Source organism: Sapajus apella, unplaced genomic scaffold, assembly GCF_009761245.1.
Source record: "Sapajus apella isolate SASKATOON/1434 unplaced genomic scaffold, GSC_monkey_1.0 scaffold148, whole genome shotgun sequence".
In the NCBI taxonomy this organism is placed as follows: domain Eukaryota; kingdom Metazoa; phylum Chordata; class Mammalia; order Primates; family Cebidae; genus Sapajus; species Sapajus apella.
In genome coordinates, this window is record NW_022437088.1 from 1,022,701 (window position 1) to 1,042,549 (window position 19,849).

At 47.2% G+C, this 19,849-nt stretch overlaps 1 protein-coding gene across 5 annotated transcripts in view; it reads left to right on the forward strand.

Moving 5' to 3' along the window:
- The window catches only part of ADAR (adenosine deaminase RNA specific), a 47,829-nt gene extending 28,198 nt beyond the window's left edge, over positions 1-19,631 (forward strand). For 3 of the 5 annotated variants that reach the window (XM_032264912.1, XM_032264917.1, XM_032264913.1), the window contains 13 exons: positions 661-844; positions 1,286-1,434; positions 1,972-2,116; positions 2,245-2,435; positions 10,085-10,310; positions 10,579-10,750; positions 11,045-11,138; positions 11,838-11,960; positions 12,572-12,705; positions 14,559-14,741; positions 15,860-15,972; positions 16,375-16,502; positions 16,673-19,631. In XM_032264912.1, coding sequence (XP_032120803.1) covers positions 661-844; positions 1,286-1,434; positions 1,972-2,116; positions 2,245-2,435; positions 10,085-10,310; positions 10,579-10,750; positions 11,045-11,138; positions 11,838-11,960; positions 12,572-12,705; positions 14,559-14,741; positions 15,860-15,972; positions 16,375-16,502; positions 16,673-16,910 — 2,080 coding nt within the window. In that variant the 3' untranslated portion in view covers positions 16,911-19,631. The remainder of the gene's footprint in view (positions 1-660; positions 845-1,285; positions 1,435-1,971; positions 2,117-2,244; positions 2,436-10,084; positions 10,311-10,578; positions 10,751-11,044; positions 11,139-11,837; positions 11,961-12,571; positions 12,706-14,558; positions 14,742-15,859; positions 15,973-16,374; positions 16,503-16,672) is intronic. The other 2 variants (XM_032264914.1, XM_032264915.1) reach the window with 1 other exon arrangement.
- Positions 19,632-19,849: the final 218 nt, after the last annotated feature.

Genomic DNA, 19,849 nt, shown 5'->3' on the forward strand with positions numbered 1-19,849 from the left:
GAAAGCTTGAACCCAGAGGCCTAGAACAAATGCTTTTTATTTTCTTCGTAACAGAGGGAAATTCCTTTCATCTCAGGCTTGAGACAAATGGAGCTATAGAGTGACATATAACAAACTGTGGTGATATATGTCTAGTGACAAAAGCAGGCCACTGATGAGTGGCAGATGCCTGATCCCTGCAGGTACTGGGGAGTGTGAGACTGGGTTATAAGAAACCTTCACTATCTTTTAACACCCTCGCGCAGGCCACATTCTAAACCACAGTTGCTTTAGAATGAAGGTCTTTTGGTTGCTCAACAAGGCTGTAATGGCGATTTTTGGCTCATCGTGTGTGTGTGTGTGTGTGTGTGTGTGTGTGTGAGAGAGAGAGAGAGAGAGAGAGAGAGAAAGAATTCATTGTTGAGAGATAGCAGGCTTCCCTTGAGCTAGTTTCATGTCACCTGTGCCTGTGTTTGCTTCACTGAGCTATGGGGAAAGAGTCACTGGCTGCTTTATTTACAAAAAGAAAGGACAGGTTGAACCTTCAAAGGAGAAGGCCTACCCTTCATCCTCTCCACAAGTCAAAAGCCCCTTAGCGTAGCAGAAAATTCCAGGTTGAAGGTCTCTTTGGAGAAGGCAGAAGGAATGACCTGTTCACACATCTAATCGCTTTCCGTCAAGATTTAAATTCCAGGTTGTTATCAATGGCCGAGAGTTTCCCCCAGCTGAAGCTGGAAGCAAGAAGGTGGCCAAGCAGGATGCAGCTATGAAAGCCATGACAATTCTGCTAGAGGAAGCCAAAGCCAAGGACAGTGGAAAATCAGAAGAATCATCCCACTATTCTACAGAGAAAGAGTCAGAGAAGGTTAGTGTCCTCCTGCCGTCTGGGAGGGTATCAGCTCACTGTCAGTGTCTGTGAATATCAGGATTGTAACTGACCCCCTAGAAGCAGCCCCCGCCTTAACAACTGACACTGCCTCGGAGTCAGCTTCCCGCGCTTCCCTCTTCCCTACCTCGCCAGCCTACCTTCCCTCCCCTCATACCCAGCTCCTCTCCCTGCTGCTGTCCCAGCATAATTGGATTTACAGAATTTCAGAGTTGAAAGTGACCTGAAAGATTATTGAGGCCAGTCTCCTCTCTTGGAAGATGCCGAATGAGAGCCCCAGCAGCCCCTTTTCCTTTGGAAAGCCAACCCCTTGACAGTTAGTTGGCGGGAAGAAAGCCCCCCATCCCCATCCCCTCTTCTGTGATGGACTAACCAGTGTTTTCTTAGTTTTGTTTTCTTCTTGTCTCTCATTTTTTCTAGACCACAGAGTCCCAGTCCTCCGCCCCTTCAGCCACATCCTTCTTTTCCGGGAAGAGCCCTGTCACCACGCTGCTTGAGTGTATGCACAAACTGGGGAACTCCTGTGAATTCCGGCTCCTGTCCAAAGAAGGCCCTGCCCATGAGCCCAAGTACGTCCTGTATCCCGCAGAGGTTTTCCCAAAAAGAAAAGGATACACATTTTCCTCCTTACTTCCTCAGGGACGGCAGATTGAGCAGTTTTTCCTGCTTTAAAATGGGGAAAGGAGGGCTCCGAGGGCCTGGTTGCTGCTTGTGAGACAGAGAATTGGGGATTAGGAATTCAAAGGGAATTCCTGGCTCACCAGATTCTGTGTCCTCTACAGGCACTAGGGAGGTCACTCACTGTTGGTGGGACTGAAAGGTACAGGACCTGAGAAGCTCTCTGTCTGTGGGTCTGTAGACTTGCACATTCATCAGAAGCGTACCTGGAGGAGGCGAAACTAGGTTGATGCTTAAATGTTGAAAGGGGTCAACCAGGCTAAGAGACAGTGGCTGTTGAAGGCAGAAGTGACTGCCTCAGATGTGATTGTACAGAGGAGATGTGTTCAAGGAAATTACTAGTAGTGGAGGATGGCAGGCTGGCAGAGGCTGTGTCAGGCTCCCCTGTCAAACCCACTTTAATCTTCTCCTTGCTTCATCTCTGTCAGGTTTGAATACTGTGTTCAAGTGGGAGCCCAGACTTTCCCCAGTGTGAGTGCCCCCAGCAAGAAAGTGGCAAAGCAGATGGCCGCAGAGGAAGCCATGAAGGCCCTGCATGGGGAGGCAACCAACTCCATGCTTTCTGATGAGCAGGTGGGTCACTGTCCTACTCAAAAGTTGCAGGTTGTTTTAGCAACTGAGGGGTTTAAGATTGCCAGTGAGTCCCTCAACGTTTCCTGAAGTGTTTACGGTTCCTCTTTATTTGATGGATTCTCCTTTAGCCCGAAGGTACGATCTCAGAGTCACTTGATAACTTGGAATCGATGATGCCCAACAAGGTCAGGAGGATTGGCGAGCTTGTGAGATACTTGAACACCAACCCTGTGGGGGGCCTTTTGGAGTACGCTCGCTCCCATGGCTTCGCTGCCGAATTCAAGTTGGTCGACCAGTCCGGACCTCCTCATGAGCCCAAGTGAGTGTCCCAGTCCCAGCTAATATACGTGTCATCAGGTGGGGGTGGCCTGTAACCCAGGGAGAACAAGGCTGTTCTTTAGCTGTGTAGGACAGAATCAGGGAGTTGAGGGAAGCAAGTCCAGCCCTGTCTCCACGGCCTCTTAGAAGACAATACACTGCCAAGAGTGAATGGAGTCACCCTTCCATTAAGCATGATTCTTTTGAATTTTTTGACTAGTTTTAATTTTTAAAGGAATAAATATGTACATTAAAAAATCATTCAGGCCGGGCGCGGTGGCTCATACCTGTAATCCCAGCACTTTGGGAGGCCAAAGTGGGTAGATCACCTGAGGTCAGGAGTTCGAGACCAGCCTGACCAAAATGGTAAAACCCCATCTCTACTAAAAATAGAAAAATTAGCTGGGTATGGTGCCAGGCACCTGTAATCCCAGCTACTTGGGAGGCTGAGACAGGAGAATTACTTGGACCCAGGAGGTAGAGGTTGCAGTGAGCCAAGATTGTCCCACTACACTCCAGCCTGGGCAACAGCGTGAGACTCTGTCTCAGAGGAAGGAAAAAAAAAAACATTCAAGCTGATTGAAAAAGTAGTCATTTCAATGAAAAGTCTCATTTCTGTCTCAGACTTCTAGTTTACTTCCCCAGACCCATACACTACTATAGCCATGCGTTAGCTAACAGCTGGGATGCGGTCTGAGAAACATGGTTTTGTTGCTGTGAGAACATCAGAGTGTATTTGTATAAACCTAGATGGTATGGACTCCCACACACGTACAGGCTGTATGGGATGGCCTGTTGCTCTAGGCTACAAACTTACGCTGCGTGTAGCTGTAGTGAATACTCTGAGCAGCTACAGCACACTGGCAAGCATTGGTATCTCTGTCTAAACAAAGAAAAGATACAGTAAAAAGACAGCATAAAAGATACAAACTGCTCCCTCTGTGTAGGGCGCCTGCCATGAATGGAGCCTGCAGGACTGGAGTGGCTGTGGGTGGGTCAGCCAGTGAGTGGAGGGTGAATGGGGGCCTAGGACATGACTGTGCACTCCTGTCGGCTTCAGAAGCACTGTTCACTTAGGCTATAGACATTTATTCAAAATATTTTTCTTTAATAAAGTAATCTTCGTTTACTGTAACTTTTTTACTTTATAAACTTCAATATTTAAATTTCTGTTTCTTTTGTAACACTTAGTGTAAAACACAAACACATGGCTGTGCTAGTCAGAAATATTTCCTTTCTTCATATCCTCATTCTATAGTCTTTTTTTTTTTTTTAAATTTTTTTTTTTTTTTTTTTTTTTTTTACTTTTTAAACTTTTTTCTTAAAAGCTAAAATGAATATACATTAATCATTAGCCTGAGCCTACACAGGGTCAGGCCCCTCCATATCACTGCCTGCCGCCTCCATGGCTTGTCCCACTGGAAGGCGTTCAGGGACAGTAACATGCACGGGACCATCATCTCCTACAGTAACAGCGCTTTCTAGAATACCTGCCTGAGGCTTTTTTTTAGTTAACTTATTTTTCTAGAAGTAGAAGAAGCTGGGCTCAGTGGCTCACGCCTGTAATCCCAGCACTTTGGGAGGCCGAGGCAGGCAGATCACGAGGTCAGGAGATAAAGACCATCCTGGCCAACATGGTGAAACCCCGTCTCTATTTAAAATACAAAAATTAGCCGGGTGTGGTGGCACATGCCCAGAGTTCCAGCTACTTGGGAGGCTGAGGCAGGAGACTCACTTGAACCCAGGAGGCGAAGGTTGCAGTGAGCTGAGATCGCACCACTACACTGCAGCCTGGGCGACAGAGTGAGACTCTGCCTCAAAAAAAAAAAGTAGAAGCATACTCTGAAATAATGATAAAAATATAGTAAATATATAAGGAGTGGGCAACCGAGATCCCTCGCATGCACAGTTCATAGTAGGATTCACACTCCTAAGAGAATCTCATGCCACTGCTGATCTGACAGGAGGTGGAGCTCAGACCAGAATGCTTGCATGCCCATCACTCACCTCCTGCTGTGCGGCTGGGTTCCTAACAGGTTACGGATCCCTGCACTGGGTGATAAGAATTTTTCAGCTCTATCATAGTCTTAGGTGATTTGTCATTGAACAAAACATTGTTTTGCAGCACATGAATATACCAGTTTGAGTCCTAGAAATTGCTATGCATAACTAGCACATTTTTCCTTTTGTCTCTTTAAACAAAAATAAATATATAGATACGTACATATATTTTCTATTTTATACGTTGACTCCTTCACTTTACCAGACTCCTTGCATAGCTACATAGTTCATTGAATAGAAGCTGACAAATTCAGTTTCTCAGAAAGAAACATTTAATAGGGATAAACAGAAATGATGTCTTGGGTGGCTGCAAGACGGTGGATCCTTGCACTTACCCTCCAGAAAGTATGCTTTCTGTGGAGGGCTTTTTTGGTTAAACACGCAGCTAGTCACCCCTTATACTTTCTTGTGAAACTTACAACTGCTGGGGAGGTTTGGTGGAGTTGCTTATGCTACCCAGCACATGGGAACGCAGGAGTCAAATATTGGTGGTCTTGCATCCAGATGGCATCACTCTTGCCACACGACAGGCATGTTTTCTTCTTGACCTCTAAAGTCTATCGCAAAGTGGAAAAGCAAGGTGTAAAGTGAGGGGAGAGATGAAGATTGTGTGTGTATGACTAGAATATTTTCTTGAAGGAATGAAAAAACTGGCAACTGTGTTTGTTTCTGGAGAAGGATGGAGACTTTTATTGTACACGCTTAACTGTTTGAATTTCACGTTTGACATCCAACTTTTCCATTTTAAAGTCTTTAAGGAAAAAAAGCTCATAAAAACAGTATCTGGTTATTTTAAATTTGTCTCTTTTTAATAGAAGTAATGTCAGCTGGGCACAGTGGCTCATGCCTATAATCCCAGCACTTTGGGAGGCCAAGGTCAGGAGTTCGAGATCAGCCTGGCCAACATGGTAAAACCCCATCTGTACTAAAAATACAAAAAATAGCTGGGCGTGGTGATACGTGCCTGTAATCCCAGCTACTCAGGAGACTGAGGCAGGAGAATTGCTTGAACCCAGGAGGCAGAGGTTACAGTGAGCAAAGATTGTGCCACTGTGCTCCAGCCTGAGTGATGGAATGAGACTTTATCTCAAAAAATAAAAATAAAAAAAAGAAATAGAAGTAACGTCATTCATTTATTCATGTTTATATTATTTGCATTTTCTTTTCTGTGAACCACCTGTTCTTGTCCTTTTCCATTTTTCTTTCAGGTAGTTAGTTTTTATCGATATGTAAGAACCTTTAAAGTAATTTTTTAAAGTAGCCCTTTGACCAGCATGACCCAGTTTAGAACACGCATCTCCCCACTGTTTAAGCCATCTTGAAAAGGAGAGGCCCTGTCTCTCCAGCTGTACTTCTACTGCTTCATATCCTTCGATCTCTAATAAGCACCTCCTTATCTTTAAGCACGGTCCTTCAGATGATAGGTTCAGCTCATCTGCTGTTTCTCTTCGTGAAATCTTCTATGAAATCCTTTCCAGGACTGCAAGTCAGCCATTCATTTAGAATGTAAGAACTTAACAATGAACTAGACTGAAGATGTGAAAAGTTGCTGCCCCTAAGTGTGCAGCAGACATGTAGCCATAGCAGTGTTGGAATGTGCCATTGGAGGTAAATGCAGAGTGCTGTGGGGGGAGAGAGGACACTGCCGCCAGCGTCTGCTGGAGAGTTGAGGCAGGTCGCATAGAGAGGGGAGATGGCAATTGAGTAACTACATTTATTAACTATCTCGTACAGTAACATATTCTAGTTCCTTCTTAATGTGAATTACGCTGGGTCTTATTTTGTTCCTTTCTCTCTTCTCTTCTTGGTGACCTTAACTAATTTTATGCCTTTTTTTTTTTTTTTTTTTGAGACAGTCTCACTCTCGCCCAGGCTGAAGTGCAATGGTGCGATCTCGGCTCACTGCAACCTCCACCTCCTGGGTTCAGTTCTTGCCTCAGCCTCCCGAGTAGCTGAGACTACAGACATCTGCCACTATGCCTGGCTAATTTGTTTGTTTTTAGTAGAGACAGGATTTCCCCATGTTGGCCAGGCTGGTCTTGAACTCCTGACCTCAGGTGATCCACTCACCTCAGCCTCCCAAAGTGCTGGGATTATAGGCGTGAGCCATCACGCCCAGCCATGACTTTTAATATCTGAATGCTGGAGACCACTTAGAGCTCCAGATTCCTCTGTCTAGTTGCTTACTTGTCATTTCTGTTTGGAGAACATCCCTAATATGACATGTGCAAAGCAGAACTCTTGGGCTTTGTCCCCTTCACCTCATTTCCCCCCAGTCTTTCCCATCTCAGTAAGTGATACCACTGTCTCCCCGGTTTCTCAAGTCAAAAACCTGAGGATCATCTTTTCCTTGATCTCCTTTACCTCCTTCGTCAATCCATCCTTAAGTCCTGTTGGTTATACTTAGAATTTCTATCCCAAATCCCTTCCTCTTCCTTCCTCCTCCAGTCAGCACTCTAGTCCACGCCACTGTCTCATCTAGACCATCACAGTAGCTTCCTCGCTGATCATTATTCACTCGACACTTACTTATGAAGTATCTTCTATTTTTTAGAACAGGAGCCACACATTAACCAATAGTCTTCTATAGAAGTGTAAGATCTCATGTTTGTTAAGTATTCCGAAGGGCTCGCGTTGCAGTGAGAATCAATTATAGCACAACTTGACTTAGCTTCCCCTAGAAGTGCTGCCTGAGCTGAGACTCTAAGGATGATGAAGAGAGAAAGACCAAGGGTTTTAGGCGAAGGACCCTCTCTACGTCCTGTGATGGGAGAAGAGCAGAGCTGCCAAAGGGGCTGAGAGGCGCTTGTGGGTGGAGCAGAGAGCATGAGGGAAGGCTGGCCCTAGAGGAGATTAGAGGTGTGATCAGGGAGGCCACCAGGGCCTGCCTTGTTAGTCATGTTAGTGCTTTTACCACAAGGGCAGTAGAGAGCCATCGAAGGTTTTACTGAAGGACTGTGACTTGCCCTCTCCCCACACTCTTGCCCCTTTCCCAGCATTTTTCTTCTTAATTTTCTTTCCCCTGCTGAGAGAACCATTCAGACCTTTGTCTCTTTCTTCAGATTTCCACCAATACCCCTGTTCCTCACTTTAAACTGATGACCTTACTTCACACTTTGTTGAAAAAATAGCAATAAGCATATAAGAAATACCTTACCTTCCCATTACCAAACCACCTCCCTACCTACCAGCAAGAGTGAAGGAGCATCATGCCTCCTGCCCTGTGTCCTGGATCCCATCCCTCTCATCTGCTCTAAGACTTGGCTGCTTTGGTCTTCCCATTCCTCTCCTGCCGCTGCTCCCTCTCAGGTTATTCCCACCAGCCGTGAAACATGCCCGTGACCATCTGTTAAAAACCTTCCCTCCACCCCATATTTCCCTGCAGGCACCACCTCATTTCTTTGCTTCTCTTACAGCCAAACTTCTCAAACGAGTTTTTCATGCTCATTGTCTTCACTTTAACTCATTTCACTAAAAAGGCCAGCCACTAGCCACGTGTGGTAATTGAGCACTTGAACTGTGGCTAGTGCGCTGAGATACTGAATTATTCATCGTATTTAATTGTAATTAATTTAAATTTAATAGCCCCATGTGGCTCGTGGCTACCATATTGGATGGCACAGCCCTAAAGGATTCTAGTTGCATAATTAACAAACTTTATCATGTATGTAAATAGACCAGTATAAAACTTTGCACATACAGCTCATATTCTTTTCAAACACGTAGGGCAGTCATGAAATTCTCGTGGATCCCTGAGGTAAAGATCCTACACAGTCTGTCCCTGACCCCCTTCACCATCCTCTTTTCATGCCACTGTTCCTCTCATTCTGAACTTAAGCCCACTCACCTGTACAAGCCTGCCAGCATGGGCAAAGAAAGGAGTGAAGGCATTCAGTTGCTTCAGATAACCAAGGAACAAGAAGAAACTCCATGTGGCTGAACAAAACGTTGATTTCTTTTACTGCCTGAGCTGCTGCTGAGTCTTGATACTGAAGCCTCTGTGTATGCAGTTGGAGTATCCAAAGCTGGGTTCTCAGCCAGTAGATAAGGATCTGGTTGAAAGCTAGGATTTTTTTTTTTAGACGGAGTTTCACTCATGTTACCCAGGCTGGAGTGCAATGGCGTGATCTCGGCTCACCGCAACCTCCGCCTCCTGGGTTCAGGCAGTTCTCCTGCCTCAGCCTCCTGAGTAGCTGGGATTACAGGCACGCACCACCATGCCCAGCTAATTTTTGTATTTTTAGTAGAGACGGGGTTTCACCATGTTGACCAGGATGGTCTTGATCTCTTGACCTCGTGATCCACCCGCCTCGGCCTCCCAAAGTGCTGGGATTACAGGCTTGAGCCACCGCGCCCAGCCAAAAGCGAGGATTTTTGATGTGTCGTCTGGTACATTTCCAAGCTGTGTTACTCCACTGTGCTCTTTCTCTGTGTTTGTGGAAATTCCCAGCCAGGAGCCGTAGGGGCCACCTCCCTACCCACTTGGGCACTTTCATTGTCAGCAGAGCTCATGAACCCAAGATCCATTGCTTACCCCACAGCCAGCTCAAGCCTGCCAGGAGATGAAAAACAACTCCCAAAAAAGCTTGAGGCCCTGGCCTAAGGCTGACCTTGACACAATGACCTCTCCAGGGCGTGTCCTCTTGAGGTTAATCAGGAAATAAATGAGGGAATGGAGTTGGGCACTTGAAAAATCAGACAGTGTGTGAAGTAACAGTAACTCACCTGGGGAGAAAGGTAGTTCCTCATTTCTGCTTAAGAGAGTTCAAGTTGGTGCTAGCATTTCATTAAGCCTTCCTAATACGTCATAATCTTTATAATAAGGACAGGCTCATAGCCTTTGCAGTTAACAGTATCTAGTCAGAATTTTATAACATGATTTTATCATATTCTGTTTTACAGCCACCTTCCATATATGGCAAGTGATACTGGTTTTCCATTTACAGTAGTGATACAAAGTTTCCTGTTTCAGTGTGTTTATATTTTTATCTGTTTTTTCATACCTAGTACTACAGATATTTACATTTTTTAAGAGTCTATTTATTTATTTTAGAGATGGGGATCTCATTCTCTCACCCAGGCTGGAATGCAGTGACATGATCATAGCTCACTGCAGCCTCAACTTCCAGGGCTCAAGTGATCCTCCCACCTCAGCCTCCCAAGTAGCTGAGACTACAGCCATACACCACCACTCCCAGCTATTTTTTTTTTTTTTTTTTTTTTAGAGAGACAGGGGTCTCACTGTATTGCCTTGGGGGGTCACTATGTTGCCCAGGCTGGCCTCAAGTGATCTCCCACCTTAGCTCCTTGAGTTGCTGGGATTACAGGGGTGAGCCATAGTAGCTGGCTCTAAGAAGGCAATTTACAGAAAAATATTAAGTAATAGTCCAAGTGATACCTGGGGCTGGCACAAGTCATGTGGTGATTCATGAATGACCAAAATCTAGGAAATGCTGCCTTAGAAACAGCTTTTGTTTGATGGGTCCATGTGTTTGCAAGACTGGCCACATCTTCAACAAAACTAGCCCTTCCTTGGAACAACTGTCAAGGTCTGGTGCTGGTCTTCATTCTCTGCTTCTAATCCCAAAGGTTCGTTTACCAAGCAAAAGTTGGGGGTCGCTGGTTCCCAGCCGTCTGCGCATACAGCAAGAAGCAAGGCAAGCAGGAAGCAGCAGATGCGGCTCTCCGTGTCTTGATTGGGGAGAACGAGAAGGCAGAACGCATGGGTTTCACAGAGGTAACCCCAGTGACAGGGGCCACTCTCAGAAGAACTATGCTCCTCCTCTCAAGGTCCCCAGAAGCACAGCCAAAGACAGTTAAGACGTCTACTTTTGGTGCCTTTTCTTGGGGGAGGGGGGGGTCCTCTTAACTCCTCTCTTAAGTGGAGGTGGCTCTTTCTGTCATGCGAGTTATTCCTAGGCCTTACTCTTAGCCTCAAGAGAGCGTATAACTGGGACACTAGATGTGAGAAGGAAAAGATGACTCACACGACAGACAAGGAGAGCTTGATCTCCCTGCCCACAGTGAAAATGGTGGACACAGCCTCAGCTTCGTGTTGCTGACACAGCATCCTGTCCCCACAGCTCCCTCTTACTGGCAGCACCTTCCATGACCAGATAGCCATGCTGAGCCACCGGTGCTTCAACACTCTCACTAACAGCTTCCAGCCCTCCCTGCTCGGCCGCAAGATTCTGGCCGCCATAGTTATGAAGAAAGACTCCGAGGACATGGGTGTGGTTGTCAGCTTGGGAACAGGTGAGTGGGGCTCTGAGACATGCTGCCTCCTGTGGTGCCTGAAATCAGGTCCCTCTCATCCTCCCCTGGAGTCCCTGTGTGCAAGTCCAAGACAGGGAGAAGAGACTTCGTTTTAGCTACAGTCAATTCAGAGTGAGGAGTGAGTTCTTAGTTCCCACAGGAGAGAATATGAGAGTCAAGGATCGGAGACATCGAGGCTGTTTCTGCCTTGAAGTTTTCAGGACAAACAGCCTTCACCCTATTTGCCATCAGTTTCCTTCCATTATTCCATTTCTGTTTTAAACACCTTCCTAGGGAATCGCTGTGTGAAAGGAGATTCTCTTAGCCTAAAGGGAGAAACTGTCAATGACTGTCATGCAGAAATCATCTCCCGGAGAGGCTTCATCAGGTGAGCGAGGTCAGGGCTGTGGGACGGGTTGCCTGGCTGTGGAGAGCCCCAGTTCTCTGCCCCATCTGGCTCCGAAGTGAGCTCTCTGAATCCCCATCAGACAGACGGGTCGTGATGGGTCAGTGGCAGCCTGGCTTCTCACCTGTCCATTTGAACCTGTCTCATGGAATCCACCCCCTCTGTGACCTGAGCTGCCTCCCACTACTCAGCCTATTTTTAAGTGCTGTCTTTTTTTTCTGCTAACCCTGCTGCTTCATGTCCTTTTCTAAAAACACAAAATGACCTTTTAGTCCTCAGAGCCTTGGGGATGAGGCAGCTTTCCATTTCTGTTTGAGGACCTACACAACCTTGCTGGCCCTGCCAGCTTTCTCCTCTAGCTCACCTTTTCTTTAATGTATGAAGGGAGAGACTTGGAAAGGAGCAACAGCTTCCTTGTAGTCCTTGAATCAATTTACCCTGCCCTGGAATCCCTGTAGCTGCCATAGTGAGGAGCCCTCAGCAGAAATGAAGGAGGTCCAGAAGGCTAACTTTGCTTTATGAAATGCTGGGGTCTCCCCTGGAGAATTCCCACCTGGGAGACTGGGAAAGGTCGGCAGCGTGGAGGCTTCTCCTTACTTCCTCATCTGGAGGTCAGATTATAGAAGCAACTGTTTTTCCCAGAATTGAATCTGCCTTCCTAACCAGACTTTGTTTTTGTAGGTTTCTCTACAGTGAGTTAATGAAGTACAACCCCCAAACTGCAAAGGATAGTATATTTGAGCCTGCTAAGGGAGGAGAGAAGCTCCAGATCAAAAAGACTGTGTCATTCCATCTTTATATCAGGTCTGTACAGTTTCTGTTGCTGCCAGGGTGGGCCCTACCAGGCTGTTAGAATTGGGTGTCTGAGGCCGGGCGCGGTGGCTCAAGCCTGTAATCCCAGCACTTTGGGAGGCCGAGGCGGGTGGATCATGAGGTCAAGAGATTGAGACCATCCTGGTCAACATGGTGAAACCCCGTCTCTACTAAAAATACAAAAAATTAGCTGGGCATGGTGGTGCGTGCCTGTAATCCCAGCTACTCAGGAGGCTGAGGCAGGAGAACTGCCTGAACCCAGGAGGCGGAGGTTGCGGTGAGCCGAGATTGCGCCATTGCACTCCAGCCTGGGTAACATGAGTGAAACTCCGTCTCAAAAAAAAAAAAAAAAAAAAAAAGAATTGGGTGTCTGAATGCTTTCCTGGCCTGTAAATAGGGCCTCATACAAAACCCCACTCCACGCTGGGTTTGAGGTCCATGCCCAGGTGTAGAATGACTCTCGTGGACTGCTGTCCGCCTCCAGTCTCCCGTGGTAGGCCTTAGAAAACACCCCTTGCTTCTGTCACATCTGACTGTTTTGGAGCCCCATGAAATTGCAGATTTCCCACAGGCAAGTTTTAACAGCCACCCCTGTTTTGCAGCACTGCTCCGTGTGGAGATGGGGCCCTCTTTGACAAGTCCTGCAGCGACCGTGCTATGGAAAACACAGACTCCCGCCACTACCCTGTCTTTGAGAATCCCAAACAAGGCAAGCTCCGCACCAAGGTGGAGAACGGTGAGTGATACATGCCCCCCACCCCCTCCTTCCCGCAAAACGCTCCGCAAGGCCCTGGGCTCTCACGTCTCCGCGAGGCTGCTGGGATTTTACCATTAGTCACTGGACACAGAGGTGCTGTTTGCAGGAGAGGGAAGACCTGGGTGGGGCAGGCATATGGGAAGATGGAGGTTCCATTTTGAATGTGATCATTTGGGGGAGATGCACGGGAAGATCAAGGTTCATTTGAACGTGTTCATCCCCAAGTCAGATAGGAGGTGGAGGTTCCCATGTGCAGCTCAAAGGAGAGAGCTTGGCTGAAAATAAAAATACAGGAGTCATCCCCCTGAAGGGTGTTCACGGCCATAGGAATGCGTAGGTTCACCTTGAGAGAGGGTGGAGGAAATGAAGAGAGAGTGCAGCACAGCCAAGTCCTGAGGAATCGACAGATGGGGGTGCCCAGTGCCTGGGTCCCCTCCTGTCTAGCTGGCAGCTGACTGCCTTGTCCACTGACGACTCCTCCTCTCATATCCTCTCCTGTCCCCATACTGTCTCCTCACATCCACTCTGTTCGCTTCAGGCCACACTTCAGCAGTCATCCCTGTGGTCCTGAAACCCAGATAAATACCCTGAAGTGTAGACACAGTTACCGTGGAGCTAATGCTTCACTCCTAGTATATGCTGGAGAGAGATGGAAATCCGTGTCCACATAGAAACTAAGAAGTGAATGTTGATGGCAGCGTTACTCACAATAGCCATAAAAAGTGGAAAAAACCCAGATGTCCATCAGCTGATGGATTCATAAATAAAACATCAGATATATCCATAAATTGAGTATTATTTGGCCATAAAAAGAAATGAAATACTTCCAAGCAGATCCTGTCAGGGAAGAGAAAAAAAAAAAGAAATGAACTACTGACACATGCTTACAATACAGATGTAACTTGAAAAGTTGATGCCGAAAGAAAAAAGCCCGTCACAAAAGATCACATATTGTATGATTCCATTTATGTGAAATGTCCAGAATAGACAAATCCATAGAGACAGAAAGTAGATGAATGGCTGCCAGGGCCGGGGGCGGCAGGGTTGGAGAGATGAGGAGTGACTGCGCCAGTGGGTAGAAGGTTTCTTTTTGGAGTGGTGAAATGTTCTAAAATTGACTGTGATGACAGTTGCAGAGCTCTGTGAATATACTAAAAACCACTGAACTGTATGCTTTAAATGGGTGAGCTGTATGGCATATGCACTATATCTCAATAAAGCTGGTGGCTTTTTTTTTTTCAAACCCTATAGTGGTTTACCACTGCCCTTCATTTACAAGCAGAACCTGCTGTGATATCCGGCCTCACCTCATGCCACCTTCCCCATCCCTCGCGAATGGCTCTGGCCACGTGGCTCTTTGTCAGCCCCCTGAACAACCAATCTACTGGCGGCCTTGAGGCCTTTGCTTTTGTCCTGTGTGCCTGAAACACTTTCTCCAGCTGTCCTTCTCCTCCACGGCTGGCCTCCCCTGCTGCTTCTGTCCCAGGAGGTCCCCCCTGCGGTCCTCCACCATAGCTCCCTCAGAGCCTTCAGAGCGCTGTCAGCATCTGGACTTCTTCCGTATGTACTGGTTACTGGTTGAGTGTCTGTTCTCTGCCCTTTCTATCCTCTTAACCACCATAGATGTTCTAGGAGGACGAGGATCTTACTTGATTTTCCTCACCGTTCTTTCCCACCACCAAGCATAGTGCCTGGCGCGTAACAGGGGCTGTGAGATACGTGAAGAATGAATGAATGTAGCCGGTGGCCCAAGCTTAAGAAGTATAAAAACCACACCAAGGAGTGGTTTGGTCCAGCGGCCTCTGTGGGTCTGACCCAAGTCTCTCACACAGGAGAAGGCACAATCCCTGTGGAATCCAGTGACATTGTGCCTACATGGGATGGCATTCGGCTTGGGGAGAGACTCCGTACCATGTCCTGTAGTGACAAAATCCTACGCTGGAACGTGCTGGGCCTGCAAGGGGCATTGTTGACCCACTTCCTGCAGCCCATTTATCTCAAATCTGTCACATTGGGTAAGAGGCCTGCCTTGGGATCTGGAACTGGTCTGTCCTGCTTGTTCCCAAATCCCAGCAAACTGCATGCTTTGTTGCCAGTGTCATGTCTCCCTTGTTAAAGCAAGCTTGATTCACTCCTCAGTAATAGATTGTCCAGTCTGCTGTGGTAGAAAGATGGGTTTAGGCAGCAAGCCTCCGTAAACACCAGCCAGGCCAACCTTTTTAAGATGAGTTAAAGAAACAGCAGGATCAGGGCATGGCGGGCGCACCCCTGTAATCCCAGCAATTTCAGAGTCGGAAGTGGGCAGATCACTAGAAACCAGGAGTTTGAAACCAGCCTGGCCAACAAGGTAAAACCCCATCTCTACCAAAAATACAAAAATTAGCCTGGTGTGGTAGCGCACACCTATAGTCCCAGCTGTTTGGGAGGCTGAGGGATGTGAATCACTTGAACCTGGGAGACAGAGGTTGCAGTGAGCTGAGATCATGCCAGTGCAGTCCAGCCTGGGCAACAGAGTGAGACTCTGTCTCCAAAAAAAGGGGAAAAAAAGAAACACAGCAGGGTTAGGTGCAGTGGCTCATTCCTATAATCCCAGCACTTTAGGAGGCCAGGCGAGAGGATCGCTTAACCTCAGGAGTTTGAGACCAGCTTGAGTAACGTACACAATGCCCATCGCTTAAAAAAAACAATTTTTTTTTAATTAGCTGGGCATGGTGTCACACGCCTATTGTCCCAGCTACGTAGCTGCTTAGGCGGTTGAGATGAGAAGATTGCTTGAGCGCAGGAAGGCAAGGCTACAGTGAGATGTGACCGTGCCACTGCCCTCCAGCATGGGTGACCGAGCGAGACCCTGTCTTAAAAAAAAAAAAAACACAGCAGCTTAAAACTGCAGCGTCTTAGTTTCCTTGCTCTCCACAGTCTTTGGCCTTACCTGGAACTTCATATATTTTGCTTAAATATCTGATGACTCCATGTAGATCCTGGGTAGCCCCGGTCAGAATGTGCTTCCTAACAAGGCAGCTGTTGTCGTTTCCTGGTAACTGTACTTCGTACCTCCAAGATCCCCACATGCCTCTGCCTCTGAACAGCATTTGGCGCAAACGCAATACATACGTTTCTCTTTTTTTGTACTCAGGTTACCTTTTCAGCCAAGGGCATCTGACCCGTGCTATTTGCTGTCGTATGACAAGAGACGGGAGTGCATTTGAGGATGGACTACGACATCCCTTTATTGTCAACCACCCCAAGGTGCTATAACCCCCTCTGTTTTCCCTGACATTTTCTCTTCAGGCAGTCACGTCCACAGAGCAAAAATGTACACTGCGGGCAAGGGGAACGTTGCTCACAGGGGTAGCCCGAGGGGAACCTTGCCTGCAGAGGCCCGCCACCAACATTGCTTGGTGTCCCCAGAACTTAAACTTTCTTCCTTTTGGATGCCAAGGGCTTCCCTTCTCTTAGTCTGGAATCAGTCTGAATTGAGGTGGAGTTAGTATGTCTAGAGTATGCTCAGTCTCTGCCAAACACAACCCTAAATACAGGGGAAAGATCATGACCCTACACTTCCTCTTTCCTTTGAGTCTTGAGGCCCTGCTTCAAAATCTTATTCCTGAAAGGTTTCCATCTTTATCCCATTGCTTCTGGGATTCCTAGGTTGGCAGAGTCAGCGTGTATGATTCCAAAAGGCAGTCAGGGAAGACTAAGGAGACAAGCGTCAACTGGTGTCTGGCTGATGGCTACGACCTGGAGATCCTGGACGGCACCAGAGGCACCGTGGATGGGTAAGGAGACGGGAGAGCCGTCAGAGGCAAGCCTCTGCCCTGACTTGTGAGGGTGATCGCACCTTTGCAGCCGCAGAGCTTGAGTGCCACCTCCCTGGCCACAGTTTCTCCACCGTGAGCTCCTCACCTTACGGTTCCCAGGTGAATAATGAGTGCTTTTGTTTCTCCAGGCCGCGGAATGAATTATCCCGGGTCTCCAAAAAGAACATTTTTCTTCTGTTTAAGAAGCTCTGCTCCTTCCGTTACCGCAGGGATCTACTGAGACTCTCCTATGGTGAGGCCAAGAAAGCTGCCCGTGACTACGAGACGGCCAAGAACTACTTCAAAAAAAGCCTGAAGGATATGGGCTATGGGAACTGGATTAGCAAACCCCAGGAGGAAAAGAACTTTTATCTCTGCCCAGTATAGTATGCTCCAGTGACAGATGGATCGGGGTGTGTCATGCTAGGATGAGAGAGAGGTAGGCTGTAGCATTCCTTATCACGTGGTCAGGGGATTTTTTTTTTCTCTTTTTTTTTTCTTTTTAAGCCATAGTTGGTGATACTGAAAACTTTGGGTTCCCATTTATCCTACTTTGGGATTGCTAGGCAAGGTCTGGCCAGGCCCCCCTTTTCTTCCCCAAGTGAAGAGGCAGAGCTACCTAACAAGTTATCTCTTCTTTCTACCCAAAACGGACATAGTCACTGAGCACCTGCTGTCCATTTCCTCTTAAAAGTTTTGTTTAGATTTTTTCCCATCTCCTTTCCCTTTGTGTTTGCTACACTGACCTCTTGTGGCCTTTATTAGGTTTCAGTCAACTCTGGATCATGTCAGGGACTGACAATGTCATCTGTGGATTACGCAGATCCCACTACTTCCCCTCCTCCTCTTCTGAGATTCTTTCCTTGTGATCAGAATTGCTCCGTTTCCCCCTCAGAGGGTAAAGAGATGAACTTAAAGGATTTGATGAAACGTTTGCAAGGGGAGGAGTTTAAAACTACAGTTACCAGTGCATGCCATGGTGACTGGAACCTGCAGGTAATGCCCAGCCATCCTCCCATCTTGCACTTTAGCCAGCCACAGGGCAGGCAAGGCAAGGAGAGCTGCTTCCCGAAGTGCATCCCTTCCCCCAGCAGCAGGGAAGCCTAGAACCAGCCAGACTGGGTTAAGGGAGTTGCCCGAGCAATAGCTGAGGTTTCACCCTGCAGGGTGACACAGACCACTTCCCAGGGAGCACAGGCATTCCTTAGAATATTGCCAAGCTTCCAGCTGCCTCTTCCCCTAAAGCATTCCTAGGAATTTGCCCTGCCGGTGCTGGATGTACACCCTAGCCAACTGGTAGGAAAAATCCAGGACAAATCCTAGAGGGTATAAAATCATCTCTGCTCAGATAATCATGACTTAGTGAGAATAAAGGCAAAAAAATCATGTTGGCTCACATCACTGTTTCACCCGGCATAATCTCTCGCATGACAGTGATACCAAGGAAATTTGAGTAAGTCCTATGTAAATTAGGAGTGTTTAAAAGAATGCCATAGATGTTGATTCTTAAGTGCTACAGATAACCTATAATTGAGCAGATTTAAAATTCAAGCATACTTTTCCATTTATCCAAGTGCTTTGATTTTTCCAGGTGGTTTCAGAAGTAGGTTCGTGGGCAGGGTGAAGACCTGATCTTCATAGGGCTGACATAGAAAGCAGTAGTGGTGAAAGGGCAGGCTGTCTTCAAACTCTGTGAGGTGGAATCCTTTGTCTACACCTCCACATAACACTGATTCTTGACTTGTGTGGTCAGAGCCGTCAGCCTCTCTGTGGAGTCTGGTTCTCTGGCTCCTGTGCATTCTTTGAATAGTCGCTTGTAAAAATTATCAATGCTTGAAGCTATTTCCTTTACCCAGGTTGAAGAGACTTTGTTGGCTTTTTGAGTGTTGGTCATGACTGCAAGAGCAGAGTGGGGAAGAGCTCAAGCATAGACGTGGGTGCCATGATGATGGCTGTGGGCCAGTTCTGATTCTGCGTTTACGTGTCCCTTGGTAACAGTCAGCTAGACACACTCAGGAGGACTACCGAGGCTCTGTCACCTTCAGGACCTGAGCCTGCCTCTCTCCTTAGATGACAGACCTTCATCTGGGAACGTGCTGAGCCAGCGCCCTCAGTTGATTTCCCTGCAAACTGCTGACGAGGTCACCCCCTGTTCAATGGTAGAGACATTCACATCTTCGCTTTTATTCTATACCCTCTGTACTTCTGACCAAAAATTGACCAAAATAAGAAAACCCAAGTTTTAAAAATAGACTAAGGATGTCTTTGCAGAACACCAAAGCGTCCCAAGGAACTGGTAGGGAAATGACACCTGTCTCCTGGGGTGGAAGAGGCCTGCTCCCTGGCTCTGAGTCTGCTGGGGGCGCAGTAGATCAGTCTTGGCATCCACATCCAGGGCAGAGAGGTCTGTGGTTCTCAGCATTGGAAGGACTGAGTCCTCCAAATGTTTGGCCTCTGGTCCGTCTTGGGCATTAGATTCTCCAGCAGAGCTCTGGCCAGCTGCCTCTTCTTTAACTGGGAACATAGGCTCCCACAAGATCAGAACCCCCACTCACCCCCAAGATCTTATCTAGCAAGCCTGTAGTATTCCGTTTCTGTTGTAGGAAGAGAGCAAAGCATCCCTGAATTCCACACGTCTGCTGGACATGAGCCATGTCTGGTCGCTCACCCCCCGCGCCCCTTTGCCCCTCTGAGTCACACAGGACAGAGGAGGCAGCGCTTCCGCCCACTGTTATCTTCACTTTTTTGTCCAGTCTTTTGTTTTAAATAAGCAGCACCCCTCCCCACTCTTTCTTTTTAATGATTTTTTGTAGTTGATTTGTCTGAACTGTGGCTGCTGTGCATTCCTTGAATAATCACTTGTAAAAATTGTCAATGCTTAAAGCTATTTCCTTTACTCACGTTAAAGGGACTTTGTTGGTTTTTTGGAGTCTTGGTTGTGACTCCAAGAGCAGAGTCAGGAAGAGCCCAAGAGCACAGACTTGGGTGCCATGGTGATGACTGCAGTCCAGTTTATGATTCCGCTTTTATGTGCCCCTTGATAACAGCTACTTCCAATATACATTCCTCGTAAATAAAAAAAAAAAAAAAAAAGAATCTGAATTCTTAGAAAGTTTCAAGTCCTGGTTTCTTGGGGGAGGTGAAAATGGGAACAGAGGGACCTGGCCCTAGGGTTTTTGATAACAGCATCAGTGGTATCTGACATGAACCTGCCAGGGACTGGGCCGTCCCTCAGTCTTTGGAAAGGAGCCATTTCAAAGAACCTCCCTTGGTGGGTAAGTTTATGTCTGGGTGGGGATGGGGTTCATCAGGCACCTTCTGATCAC